At 40.8% G+C, this 15,345-nt stretch overlaps 1 protein-coding gene across 1 annotated transcript; it reads left to right on the plus strand.

Annotated features, from left to right (window-relative positions):
* Window positions 1-1,556: 1,556 nt before the first annotated feature.
* Window positions 1,557-3,645, plus strand: gemin7 (gem (nuclear organelle) associated protein 7). Its single transcript, XM_029446575.1, is given in 3 exon segments — window positions 1,557-1,704; window positions 2,653-2,804; window positions 2,806-3,645. Coding segments are annotated over 2 exon segments (387 nt in total). The 5' UTR covers window positions 1,557-1,704; window positions 2,653-2,663; the 3' UTR covers window positions 3,052-3,645.
* The last annotated feature ends 11,700 nt before the right edge of the window (window positions 3,646-15,345 follow it).

Genomic DNA, 15,345 nt, shown 5'->3' on the forward strand with positions numbered 1-15,345 from the left:
GCAGGTTAAAATCAGAGATGAGTGCAAAGCGATTTTAAGCAGAGCGGCCTGGAGCGGCTTTGAGCAGGGGAGCAGAAGGAATGAAGAGCTCTGTGAGCGAGGAGTGGAAATTCTCACCACTCCTCTCCACTCACAGGCCCTGATTGGAAGTAAATTATTAAGGGATCTCTTAACATACAATATGAACAGGAAGCAAAACCCTTTTCAATGCTCATATGGGCATGAATTGTCTTGAACTTATCCTTGAAAAATTACATTTTGAAGCTATTTCGGTAGAGTTTTTGGGTTTGGCTAGGTTGGGTTTTGTAGTCTTGCAGGAAAATAAATGATCCCCTGTTCTCTGTGAGACATGCTTTGATTTACATGCATGTATTTTCCCATACCACACCAACAATCAACTCATTCTTCTCCCACTTGGCGCCAGATCGTTGTCTCAACATGTGTAGTCCCTTGTTTCAGGCCTTGCTAGAACTGTTGGCTACTTGTAATATTTCATAGCATGACATTACCTGTTCTTTCCGTCTGTATCTGAGGATCTGTCTGCCTGCTTGCTATCCCTGTGAACTGCCCAGGCCACTCACCCTCATCCAGCCTTGTCTGCCATCCCCATTAATCTAACCGGAAACATGTATTCTTTGTTGACCAATTTATTTTTTATTTCTAAATGATGATTTGAAATGTGATGCTACGAAAAGGAGTTCTACTTTTATGTCTGACAGACGCCAAAACGTTGGTATTACTTACGAGGAGGCCTCCCCATAGCCCAAACAATGGATTATCTCAATATTAAACATTATCTCTCTGGAACTCTACACAGCGGGAACCAACAGTGTAAAGGGAAATACAATTAATACCTTGTCCAAGGCACTGGATAAAGTTAAATGAAGTTATATAACGCAGACTGTAAAATAACATCTGTGACTATATACACATGTTAATACCATGGCAAATATATGGTGTAGATTGTTTCCCGGTGTCCGTTTTTTAAAAATGTTTATCTCCATATATTTTATTGTTCAGTGTTGTTGCTTTGGGTTGTCTTACCCATATGCCATCCAGGGTGGGAGGAGGGGATATTTATGTAATGGCATATGTTATATTTGATCAATGTCATAATATGCATGGAAAAACAAGAAAACCTTGTGTATACACTTATACTAAAATGCTCCATGTTCAGTATTACAGACGTGCAAAATATAGAGGCTGATGATTTACTCAAACTAACCTCCAGTATTGAAAAAAGAAAAAGTATATAAAGTAGTCAACATTAGCCCCACCTTTACCATCTACCAACATTGAAGCAATGAAGATATGCATTATCATGCATAAATCATTATAATCCAATAATATAATATATACATTATTCTAAAACGGACCATTCTGCTTGATGAGCATAATTTTGATGCCAATACTTTTGTACTTTACTGAAGTAAAAATGCTCAAGAACGTATGGCTTTTAATTGTAACAGAGTATTTCTACACTGTGTTGCTGCTACTTGTATTTCTTCCACTACTGGCAGAGAGTTGAGTTAGCCATTTCTACCTGTCAACCTACTGCCTTCACACTCCAGTGCACTGGGGGGCGGTACTGCGCCTATAAACTGCGTTACCATCCGCCAATAATTCCAACGAAGAAGAAGGCGCTGCAGCAGCACTGTACCAACGTTGAGCTGCTACTGCTGTTGCTGCTAACTGGAGGAAACAGTGAGTGTCGAAATAAACAATACGAGTGTTTAGTGAAAGATGAGTGCTGCTTTGATTTATCTATCGCACTGTAAATAAACCACTGATGTGTGGAAGAAAGTGTGTTTTGCAGAGTTGTCTGAGCAATAGCAACACGCTCACACCAAGTTGCTAACTGTTTGTAAAGTTATCTGACTCTAAACGTAAAGTGATACCAATTTCCCACGTAAAATGTGTCTTTGCTTTACTAGTTCTTCATTAACGTTGTAACATGAAACCATTTGAAGCTTATTCTAACTTATCTTAAAGCTTGCATCAAAAGCACGAACGCAACCATAACAGGGTATCAAGTCTTTTAAATACATTACTGCATTAACGCTAAATCATAGTTAGCAATGTTTTCTGCTGCTGTTTAACATGTGTGATATTATATGGGGTTTCTTTTAATGATTGAAAACACAAGGTAACTTCTTTCAAGCTTCTTGTTTTGTCTGAACCCAAAGTTATTGGATGTTTAATGTTCTAACCTTCAATCTGCTCATGGGAGAAGTTGCTTGATAAGTGGCTTAAACATGTAATTGTTTATCAAAATTGTTGTAAATCTATTAAATGTTAGTGATTTTGATGTTGAGTTTATAGAGGTAGTGTTTGCACACATCCCATTATGATAGCAGGCTAAAGGGCAAATCTCAAGTTAAAAAGGCGTCTGCACACGTACATATTATATGCTCCCCAAAAGACAATTTATTAAGTACAATGCAATTCAATTTATTCAGTGTGCAGGAATCTTTCTCCCTTGACATTGTAAGGGAATACAAGGAATTATAGTACAGTAATTGATTAATCAAATAACATAAAACACAATCATTATTTTCAGTTCACAATTTTTACTTCTTGGTTATATGTGTGAATATATGCCAAATTAATGTCTGTAGTGTTCATGCTTTTTCTTTTAATTGTTATTGGCAGAAAGACTCAACATGGCAACGCCGGTGTCTGTGCTCCGCCTGCCAAAAGGACCCGACCCCAACTGTCGAGGATTTGACCCCAATTCACCCCGCTTCATCGCTCTCTGTAGAACGTCTATTGTCACTTCTGCTGCGTCAGAGACGGACGCTGAGGCAGCTTCCAAAAGAGCAACATGCACGATCTGTGCTGAGAGAGAGTTTCCTCCGATGTCTCCTCTCCATGACCAACAAGAAAGTTCGGTTTCACCTGCATGAGCGGGTGAAGGTGGAGGCCACGTTTGGGGCGTCTGACATCGACGTGCTGAACTTTCAGGTGTCGGACCTGCACACTCCCATCGGGGTGCAAAAAGAGGCACTGATCAGGTGTCAGGATGTGATTTCATTCACTTTTGAAGCGTGAACACTTGAGGCTTTTGTTTCCTGGTTAAACAGAATATGCCATTTGGTTTAAAAGGCACTTGGGAGTCTCATTTGTTGTTGCAAGTAAGCTCTATTTTCATACTGTGAGATAATATTGTTTATATCATTGTGTAAGTGTGGTTGTACGTTGCTGTTTTCAGTCCTGTCTGTATAGTTCAGCCAATCGTACTGCACTGGGTGACGAGCAGTCCCACTTTTTCAGCACAAGAGGGAGTCGTATGCTTGGGATTGGGTGATTGACCAAAATGTTTCTGTTCTTTTGCTGATAACTACAAGTGTTTTCAGAATATATTTACCCACAATGACATCCAGGATTGTTTGTAATCTATATGAAGGCTGAGCAGGTTGAGGCATTCACTGTTTATTTCCTTCACTTATAACGATACGGAGTTGAGAAAGTTGCAGAACTTAATGGTAATGTTTCCTTAAAGACCAGGACATCAAACTACTATTTAGCCTTGCACCACAATTGGTATCTCTGCTCTATCTTTTGGAAACTTTATTTCCGCAGATTGTCAACACAATGTTGACAACATTAAAAACGTGTACATTTAATAAACGGCTTAAAAATGTTACAAACCCTTTGTTTGTTTGTTGCTCATGTATGCTAAGAAGGCTATACTTGTAGTGAATGAATGATATACATCTAACAGAAGGAAAGATACTTGAAATATGGTGGCTGTCACAAGGTGGGCAGGATGGGTAGAGCGCTTGTGGCTACTCCATAATAGGGAAGGAATAATGTGGAACTGGAGGCTGCAGAGGAAGAATATTTTGAGATGGTGGAGCACTGCTGTGTTATCTTTGTAATTTATGGTCTGTGCACATCATAGTTTGTATGTTGGTCTTTAGATGACTGCTAATTGTCTTTGAACTAGTAAACAATTAGTTGCATTGATGTGGAAACTGACCTTCAGCATCGGGGAGTCGTGGTCATGCACCTGTGCTCGCAAGTAGCTGCCATTCTGAAGAGCCCTCGAGAAAGACTCTGGGTTTGTTGTAATATTTTTAGTTTTTTTAACGTTTTCATTTGAACATATTTTGTGTCTAGTCATTTTGCATCTAGTTGATTTGCAACTCTTTGTAGGCATTTTGCATAAGAGGTAATTGTGCATATCTCTGTGGTCATCTCATGTCCCTTTTTGTAGTCGTTTTGCGTCTCTTTTAGATAGGCCTGGTTGTGCATTTCTTTGTGGTCATCTCGTGTCTCTAATCATTTTGCATTTATTTTTTGTCATCTCTCTTCGTTTTGCGTGTCTTTGTCGCCATTTTGCATCTTTCCATGATGCTTTGTGTCTCTTTATGGTCATGCCATGTCTATTTGTAGCATTTTGTTCAGAAGTCCCTTTTCTTTTTTTTTTTTTATATATAGATCTGGGCATAGGGGCCCCGATACCCATGAGCCCCATTCAGTAATCCATCCATGAGTATAGAAGTTCAGTCATATCTGAACCGGTGAACACCAGAAAGAAACTATAAATATTTGTTTTGTTTTCAGTCACAGAGCCAAAACCTTTATAGAGTGGGATATTAACCTAAAGTAATGGCCCCTCAAACATCCTAAGGTCCTAGATGGATCAGGTGAACATCAGATCATTCTTCCTGAATGTTTCAGTCATCTAGCACAGCCGACATGGAGCCCAGGTCTGATGGCAGCACAGATATGCATTTGTTAGTCACCTATTTAAATCATTGGTCATAAATACAGAAGAGCAGGATTTATCATTGTTTAGCACCAGCCTCATGAGGAGGCGGGGGGGCATCAATACTATTTAATCTTCCTAAAAGGTGTATTTTGCTAGTTCCCAATAAGTCATTTTATTTGAGTGCCATTAGGCGGTCGTGCTGTGCCTGTGTTTCTTTTTGTGCCTGAATTATCTGACCACTCAGTGGAGACAGTCATCAATGAAGCAGTGACTCATCCTCCCTCTCGCTCCCTCTCTTTTTTTCTCTCTCTCGCCCTCCCTAATCCAAAATATGACTTAAACCTCGCATGACGTCATCGAGCCTTGTGATTCAATCAGGAAGCCCTCAAGGACAACCAATGTTAATTTCATATACACAGGCTTGCTCTCTCAGTTCTCACTCTAACCTCTGTGATGAGTGTCCATAGCATCAGCAGGAACACGTACTGTACATGTGCATTTCCATTACTTTATGCTTATGTGTCACAATGTACTTTGTATTATACTTGTGCAGAGGTTTGCAGACTAAAACTGTACAACAGTATATAAATAATTCAAATGAGTTCCATTTAAACCAGCTACACCAGCTGAAGTACTTTTGCATTGGCATATTATTATTTGAACTTAAGTAAAGGATCTGGATCTGCATACTTCTTAAACTAACATCAACATGTAATTCATTAGTGCCACATTTATTTAGTTTGTTTCTTAATTGGGAAATTGTCTTTGGCTTCACCATGTAGCATTAAGACCAACATGAGACTTTTAACTTTTACAAGACAATACAGTTTCAAAGAAAGAAAGCAAAAAAGCGCAGGATGTTAAGATTAACTTATTTATTTAATAAAATATAATTCAATGCTGGCAATAATACGTGTGGTCCAAACTTATAATTTAATGTTTGCCAAATACTGGCGTCACTTAAGGCTCATATTGTTTTCAATCTTTAAAGCTGTTGATCAATATTTTTATATTACAATGTAAGAAAGTGACTGTGCACGATGTGGAACGGGTCTCTCCTGGGGATCAAGGCAAGGACTGTTAAATCCTAACTCCTGTTTTCCCTGCAGCTCGATGGAGCGTTTAGCATCTTTCAGCGCGTTTGGTTTTCCAGCCTGCAGCTTTACTGGCCACACCTGTCTGCCTCGCTTTGTTAAAAAATATAGTGCAGTTTTGTAAAATGAAGGTGGCCACACGACTGCAAGAGATGTAATACTAACATGTTTCATACTAAACGATCACAGAGACACAAAAAGTTTCAGAAAGTTTATTAAAAGTGTCTTCTGTGTCCCTTCACTTCACAAACACATGCATCTTTGCTTAAACCTTTACGTTTTCTTCAAGAATTTAAGGTAACACAGGATGCGTAACTTGATATGAATGGTTTAGTGAGAATATACATGTTTTAAAAGTTAATCGGCCGTAAGAATGATCTCTTCTGAAGAGCTCGATGTTGGATTCATGTTCTCTAACTTGTAGCTGTGCACGGGGACACACTGTCTCAATGTTATCTACTCTTACTGTTTGTGTTTCCCCTTGACAGTCTGCTTCTCCCTGATTTCAGTGGGAAAACATTCCTGCCTCTTAGTATGCATGTGTATTTGTGTGTGTGTGTCAGTGCGTGTGTGTGTGTCAGTTATGATGGTACAAGGAATCTGCCCTGTATAACACCGCTGGCCAACAGGAAGCACATTCCGCTCCTTCCTGTTTGTGGCCCTCTCTCACTTCCTGGTAAGTGTCTGATAACTTACAAAACCACTTAATCACCCTTTTGCCAAAATACCCTGCCAGTGGATTAAAATAATCGGACGGTGACCTCACCATCGTGTGTTTTTATTATGGACATGATGGAGGAGATGATGAGTCACGTGGTGATAGCCTAGTGGCCTATTGGTCTGGTGGTACGCCTTTCAAACCAGAAGGTTGTGAGTTCAATAGCAGGGCTGCCACCATTGTACCCCTGAACTAAGTCCGAGTTGCTCCAGGGAGACTGTCCCTGTAGTTAGTTCACTGTAAGTCGCTCTGGATAAGAGCGTCTGCTAAATGACCTGTAATGTAATGTGTCACTGATTGATGAAGTCTTAGCTCATGTTTTCATAACACTCATAACACAAAAGAGGACATTACAAAACAAAAGTAAAACAGTGACAGAATGCCTCTGTATGGTTGTCTACTGATAATTTGACTTTTTTAGGCTTCACCTTTAAATAACATGCCGGTCAGTTGGTTCTTTTCCCAGACTGAAATACCTCAACACATATTGGTGGATTGTCATGAAATGTTGTGGAGACAGCAAATCAATTGAGGTTGAATCATATTGATTTGATGAGCTTTCCTGTAGAACCACCAACAGGTCAAATGATCCTTTAAAATATCTCATCATCTACAAGTTGTATTGGCACATTTGGTACAGACATTCATACAGTATCCCGATGACTTCGGTGGTCCCCCTGACCTTTAGACCGGTGTCATGATCACTTAAATTTAAAGTTTATCCAATACTTAGCCGTCCATATATAACCTGCAACAGCATGTTAATATTGTCATTGAGAAGGTGGCGTGGTTCTAGTCTGTGTCTGAAATCACACCCTAGTGCATTACGTTTACTTTCCGCCGTTTTATTTGAGTGTCTGAACTCTTGAGTGTGAATTTCATGCACAACCCTCATAAATGTCCACATTGGAAAGAAATATGCTAACAACCCCACATTGCTGTAAACTATTTACAACCTTTTTTTTAAGGGACCCCTTTTCTATCATCGAATAAACTGATGAGCCCTGTCTAATCGACATGTGGATTTTTCATATTATATTTATTGCATAGCAATAACCGTACAGAACAACTGATTAGCTGTACAATTAACCTAAATAGTGAACGCAATAACTGCTGGAAGTTTGTGTGATTTCTTTCCTGAATCGGTTTTCCTGTTATTTTTAATACAATTTTCTGTATATTAGTTATGTTATATGTATATTATCATATCATGCATACTTTATAGGCTTCTTAAAAAAACAAAAACAAACTATTTTAGGGTTTTATTCTCTATGACGGTTGGGCTTTTGTTCAGTTAGCCCTTTGGTTGTTTTAACTTTGTAGTTTTCTAATGCAGGACTGTTCAGCAGACAGGGAAGGCTCTGTGAATACAGCAGCTTGTGTTCAGATCTTCACTGTGCCCTTATCATGTCACTATTACTATTATTATAATAATTAGAAGTATTGTGTAAAATCATAGGCATCAATTACCACAATAAGAACAAACCCCATCTACATCATTGCATACAGTCATTCATGACTTGCATTGCATTTCTCTGAGTACGACTACATGGGGATATTTACTGTAAAGTGCTCACTGGAGGTGTTGTTGAAGCAGCCAGACAGGCAAACACGAGAGGAATGGCTGAGTCACAGTCAGTCCCCAGGTTTGTTTGAGTTGCCACTGGAGGGGAATGTTGGAGGAGCTCCAGCGATTGTGAGGACCAGGCGCTGTGTGGCAGCATCACTTCCCCGACTCAAGTGGCCAGTGAGATAAAGAGGCTGGCAGGGGAGCATGCCAGCTGGACCCCTCTGAGCAGCATCCTGGGCCCCAAACATAAACAATTATTACATTTGTATTGTGTTTAGGGTGAATATTAATGAGAATATTCACTTAGCTTTTTCATGAAGCTGCCAATTGTTAACATCATAGGTCTTCAACAGGGGTGAGGTACTGCACGGGGGTCGCAAAATTGTTTGTAGATAAAGCATTTATTTTTTTAATTCTTTGCGCATTCACAATCCCACCTCCACTGCACTTCCTGAAGGAGAGGGGTGAACTAAAATAAATTTGCGGCACGCACACCCCACCTCTTCAAGCCTCTTCTATACAGTATATACAGTAGGGGGTCCCCGCTCCACGCTATTTTAAACTTTCCTTGTCGACAAGTATGAGAAATCAAAGCATCGGTTTTCTATGTTAAATACTATGAATGTCAGACACAACATGACCTGCAACCTTGTGAGGTCAGTGAATGCTACTGTAAATATCCAACATGAAGAGTTGTGAATGTGATCAAGATGTTGCCACAGCATCGTAATGAAAGGGGGACACACATGCTCAACTCGAGTCTAGACAGGAAGACGTATATGACAAGGTGGGAGGAGAAGGGAAGTGCTCATTAGGAGTGAGATTAAAGTTATCTTCATTTATCTATGGGTCTGTAGACTAACATCGCCGTCCACTCCCTTTCCCATAGGAGTAAACACAGGAAGATGCTGTAAATTAGTGTCTGTGATGCTGAAGACCCACTGATGTCAGCACTGATGGGATACATTTACCTTCTGTGATCATTCCTGACCAATCATAAGTGGCAGTGCTGACATTTTTGCTCACTGGTTTGTTAGTCTTACCGTGGGAAAATGTGTATCATGTGTTTCTTTTAAGTCCTAGAGATGTCGGTCCAATGCTTGTTCAGACTGAAGCTACTGGATCGATTGCCATGAAATATTACGAACATGACATTCATGTTCCCCAGAGGATGTATTGTACTGACTTTGATGGTCCCCTGACTTTTCCTATAGTGCCACCATGAGGTTGATGAGTGGTTTGAAACAAAACATAACTACATATAACTATACTGTAGTTGCATATACAGTATATATGAAATAAGGTACAGACATTCCTGTTCCCCTCAGGATGAATTGTAATCACCTTTGTGGGATCCCTTGACTCTTCATATGGCACCATCAGGTCAAAGGTGGCCGGGGGGGTTTATCTGTTATTCAGATCAGCCGCTGTACTTTGTGTGTACTGAATAATGATAGCATGCATGCTAACAATCTAAACTTAAGATGGTGAACATGGTAAACATTACTTCTGCTTAACAGCATCATGTTAGCATTGTCACTGTGAGCATGTTAGCATGAGCATTAGCATTTACCTAAAATGTACAGTACAGCCTCAATTTTGTTTTAAAGTGCTTTAAAGAAATACCTGATATACTATGTATACTTTCTAATGCAGACTTAACATTGTTTATGATGTTATTTTATTTTGTATTTCATATATATTTATATATATTTGTTATTTCATTTTTCTGTATTCAGACACTTTTCTACAGGTTGAACAATTAAAATGCATCCTCTTATTAATCATCTTATTTGAACTTATGTCCAATAATGGGTCAGGCTCAATAAACCCCACTTCACATTTTCAATGATCAAGCAGTAGTTTTATTATCAAAGCACTTCCCACCTCAACTCTAAAACATGATTCAAATCACAGGTTGCACAGAAACTGAAGAGCCACTGGACAGCCAGAGCCTGCTGCTGAAGCAGTTTCCATTTCAGTGCAACAATCCTTTAATTAGACAAAAATAGGAAGTAGTCCTGTGGTATTTGAGAAGTGGTTTCCCGTTGGAACCGGCTGCAGGCACAGACCCAAGCCTGACTTCTGCTGTGTGTGCCCACTCTCAAAACGGATCATATTATTATTATCAGCATCTTATGTGGGAAAACACATGGTAGCACTCCAGCGAGCAGAAATTCCTTTAGAAATGTTTCCATGACCTTAAATGACTACATTGCTTTTAAAGATATGTGTTTATGGTGTTTGTGAGGGAGGATGAATGATGGTGTTTGTAGCTGCCTTGGCAGAGGAGGTGGTTGTCTGCTACAAAGCTATTTAATCAGGAGGAAGATCACATACTTGTAAAAGTGTATCTTCCTTTGGCCATTAGCTAAGTCTGCGGGACTGACCTGCAACAAACTTTAGGTGTTTCCTGTAAAGACGAGGGGATGTTGCTGAACACCAGTGGTGGAATGTAACTAAGTACATTTACTCAAGTGCTGTACTTAACAATTGTGTTCTTACTTTAGGATTTGCTTCTTCTGCTACTCTATACATGACTTTTTACTTGTGACCTTTACTTACTAATTGAGCATTTTAATAATGTATTGCTACTTTTACTTGAGTAAAGGATCTGAATACTTTCTCTGACCTTCCTCCTCCTCTCTCAACCTCTGCCTCTCATTTTCTCTCCCCTCTTCCCTCTTCTTCCACTCTTCTGTGTCTTCACATCAACTGTTTTCCTCTTTGGTTTAAATAAAACACAGCCCACTCACCCTAAACAGCTTAAAACACTTAAACTGAGTCATTTCACCTTCTCAGGCTTCCCTCCTTCGTGTTTTATGCCTTCATCAAAGCAGCATTTCAACAGTGGACTCAAAGCCTGAACTAATTGCTTATAATTTCACTTAGACACACACTCACGTCCAACCCTAGCGACTCACTCCTCCAGACGGCAATCTCCATCTCTGCCTTACTTGTTTCCTCCCTTCCTCTCCTCCTCTCTTTCTTTTATTCTTCTCCCCAAGAGACATGATTTACTTGTGTCAGGGACAAGGACATCTGCCTATTAGCAAGTGCCACTGACGTAGCCACCGCCATCCCCTCCTCCTTATTATCCCCCTTCCTCATCCGCCTTCTTCTCCCGCTCCTCCTCCTCCTGCCTTACTCAAATTGGGGTCACCAACCTTCATCGTGCTTGGCTGGTGAATCATCAGTGGGACTCGCGCCGCACAAGGAGGAGGGACGTTGCCCGCCCAGGATACTTCCGTCCTCCTTCCCAAATTACCAGGGTAACCCGACATTGTCTGCTCTCTACTGTCACATCACTCTGTCGCAGAAATGCAGGAATAAAGAAATAGAGGGAGAGGTGGAATATGAATGAGGAACGTAGTGGTTAAGGGGAGCGGGGACTTGTGAAAGATACAGTATAATGCCTACATTGTCATATCAAAGCTCCCCACCTTGTTCTTGCTTCATCAAACAGCCATTGTAGTGTTATGATATAGTCACCCCATTACTACTCATTCACTCACTGCATGAACAGTGGGGACAGAAAGTACACTCACTTGCCTTTAGTGGCAGCCCAGGATCCCTGGGAATTACAAACATATCGGCCAATTTTGCACCATTTACGTCCAATATTCAGTACCATTGCTGGAAGATGTCAGCCTTATATGTAGTGAGGCTAAGGTTGCAGAGGTCAGGGTGGTGGATCGGCGTGTAGTTCAATTTCATGGCAGCTGGATTCTCACAATATCACATGAAAATCCATCTTGTCAGGCTTCAGGTGATGCTCTTGTGTCCAACCAGCCATTGCCTGACCAATCAGCATCCTCCAGCCCTGTGAGGAGCTACTGGAAGGTGTGGGCTTGTTTAGGTGTGTGACGTGGCACGTTCGTTCAAAACAACAATGGCGGATCCTAAGAGGTTAATGTAGATGCTGCAATAGCATCAGTTATGTCAGCATTATTTTCAATATTACTTCAACTGAAAGAAGAGAAAAGAGTGGCGCTGAATGCTTTTCTTGGTGGAAAGGATGTTTTCACTGTTCTCCCGAGTGGCTTCGGTAGGAGTTTGATGGACAGATGGTTCATCCAATCACCTGCCAAGTATTTTCTAAAAATTGTGCCTGCCCCTTTCCAAAACAGTTTCCAAATACTGCTTATCGGTTGGCTCTGTGTAAACAATCCATCTGGCGCATCATAGACCTGCAGTTAATTTGATCGCCTGACACTAACCATACCTTTGCCATAGATTATTTTCCATAATCACTATCTTAACCTGACCACAACCATTTATTTACTATACCTGACAGGATATGAAATCCACTCTGGTGCATGAAAGTCAAATCACCTACATTCTCATCTCAGACCTGAACCTCATCACTTTCCACCTAGGTACATAAAGGCCACATGACCTCCAAGACTAAATGTTATTGGACATAAATCGTCCAATGTGAATGCAATTCCTAGGAATAGTGGGGTGATAAATCACATTTATATGTGAAAATCAGCAACTTATCTTTTCCAGCTTCAGTGTCCCAGTTAACATGTGAAAAACAGTAAGAAAATGTGTGAGATTAATATTTGTCATCTTTCCATATAAAGACAACAAAATCTCACACAGGGCCTCACAACATAAAATAGAAACTTTATGTTTATGCTCCAGCATGTAGAGAACTGCAGGATTGTGTGTGTGTGTGTGTGTGTGTGTGTGTGTGTGTGTGTGTGTGTGTGTGTGTGTGTGTGTGTGTGTGTGCAGTGCGTGTGCGTGCGTGTGTGCGTGCGTGCATGCGTGTGTGTGTTCACAGAGGCAAAAGGTCAGCTTTTGCATGGTCCAAAAGCACGCTGACTTGGCCGCAGCTTATATGCTGATGCTATCTGTGAGTAGGAATCTGAGTAAACAGTGAGGCAAGATAACAAGGAGAGCACATCTTCCTTCTCCCCTCGCTCCTTCTGTTCCCCACCATAAACTTCCCAAATCCTTGAAGAGAACAAACAACTCTCATCATCCCTCCATCTCTTTTGCATCTCCCCCTGCAAAATCTTTATTTTAATCTCTTTCAACCCATAGACTTCTCTCTATCTGGTTCTGTCTCTCTCTCTCTCTCCCTCCTTTCTCTGCGCCAGAGAATGTGAGACTTGAGTGCCCTTTTCCTGTTGTGTAAAATTGCAAGATCTCTGTCCTTAAACTCGGTCCTGTTCTCCTTGCCGAAGATATCAACGGACACAGCTGTCCTGACTGGACAGACGGCCACATCCTGCCAGAGATAGTCACAGAGAGATGAATCATTTGATTACTTTTTTCAAGCCAAAGATGTTCATTCATTCTACCTCAAATACACAGAAGTGCGTGCAGTTGCTTGTGACAGAATCTTTTCAGAATAATTTTCTTCTCAAACATTCAGAAAATCTGGAAATGTGTCTGACCCTAGGGTCTAAAGAGAGTATGGGCTGCAGTGCATGACACTGCAGGCCCCACCTGGACACATCTGGACCAGGGAGGACAGCCCTGCTCTGACCCCCAGCACATCTGGAGCTGACACACACCGAGACAGCGAGGAGATGCATAAATAACACTCACACATATGTACAGTATGTTCTTCATGGGCTATAACGCAGACATGCATGCACTTCTGCACCAAAGAGCAAACATACATCATACATACATTAAATTGTGTAATCATACACACACATAGTACAGATGCAGCTGGAGTGTCCTGCCATGGCATGAGTTGTGAGCCTACGTCTTTATTTTATGCATGAAAGGAGACTTGTGTTTTATCACACTGTCTCAAAGAGAAATATGAGCAGGTGCTGCAGCTGTTTGAGGGACATTTTAACCTCCCAGATGAGCCCACTAACAGTACTGGACAAGACAACCCAAATTAAAGCTCTAAGTCTACCTTAGGGTCAACCCACAGATACAACATCATCTGTGTTGTGAAATGTTTGAAATAAATAAGCAATACAGAACATTGTCAGATGGGAAAAGTCTGAGTTCACATTGTAGCAGTCCCTTCATTCTTTGTTGTTTTTCCCTTTTCCCAATTCATTTAAGCTAAATGTCACAATCACTGAGTTGATTGGAGGGTTATTCAGATCACCTGTTGTGTGGGGTCTGGGGACTGGCTCCTAATTAATAATTGAGAGCAGCTTGGTGCATTTCCCCTCTTGGCCAATCAGGGTGTGAGGACGCCCTTTCTTTAGGGCTTAAGAGAGATGGGATATATTTTCATTGAAACCCCCTTTGTATGCATTTCCTTATTAGTGAAGAGATGTTTATTATTATTATTATTTACATTTTAGGGAGCATTGCTGTTCATATACTCAAGCATTCATTTTGTCACTCATGTGACCTTGGTTCTGCACAGCCGCTAGCTGACTCTTAAACCAGTACGAACTCTTACTCAACCACATACCAGACTGGGTCTCACACTCTTTAAAATAAAAAGTGTTTTAGTCACCACACATCTGTCTCCTCTCCTTCACCTTTGTGATTCTTCTCCACAATCCTCACTGTGGTGTCTTCTAATGTTATCTGTTTGTAATGTAATGTAATGTCTGTGTTTCAGTTCAGCTGTAGCTCATCCATTATCTTCACTCAAGCCCGTCTGGCTTCTGCAAAATCTCTCCCACCCATCCTCATCCTACTATAAACTGTTTGCATGCAGTGCAGTTGGTTGTCATGACGCCGAGGGGTGAGCAGCAGGTGTTCCTGTTTGGGATTGGCGGCGCAGAACGCTCAGCGTTTCTTATTTTTAGTCTTGAGAAAAGCTCTGCTGCTTGTGGGTTGAGTGGGCCACTCACTTGTTTGTTTATTTATCTCAAATAGCCAATCACCCGTGCAGGTTTGAGTCAACATGGAGGTCCAGCTTCCTGTTATTACTGACCACACACACACACACACACGTATGCATATACAAACCTGTAATATATGTACTGTAATTGTGTACTGACATGGAAGCATATACTTGTAGAAATGTGCACAAAGTGGTGAACAGAGTGAAGACACATGCGCAAACATCCTCTCCTTACGTGTGCTCGTCTGTTTTTTCACAGTTTCTCCTTTCAGCAGTCTCACTGCAGCTCAACTGACAAAATAAATCCTTGAGGCAGCTGTATAAAGAGGACAGAAAAAATACAAAACAAACACAGCTGACCCACAGGTATCATAAACTGATCTTAAATCAAATCAATAAATTAAACCGAATCCCCTTTCATACAGGTTAGTGCAATTTAAAGGGCTTTTCCGATGACAAGCT

This window comes from Cottoperca gobio, chromosome 13 (genome assembly GCF_900634415.1).
Source record: "Cottoperca gobio chromosome 13, fCotGob3.1, whole genome shotgun sequence".
In the NCBI taxonomy this organism is placed as follows: domain Eukaryota; kingdom Metazoa; phylum Chordata; class Actinopteri; order Perciformes; family Bovichtidae; genus Cottoperca; species Cottoperca gobio.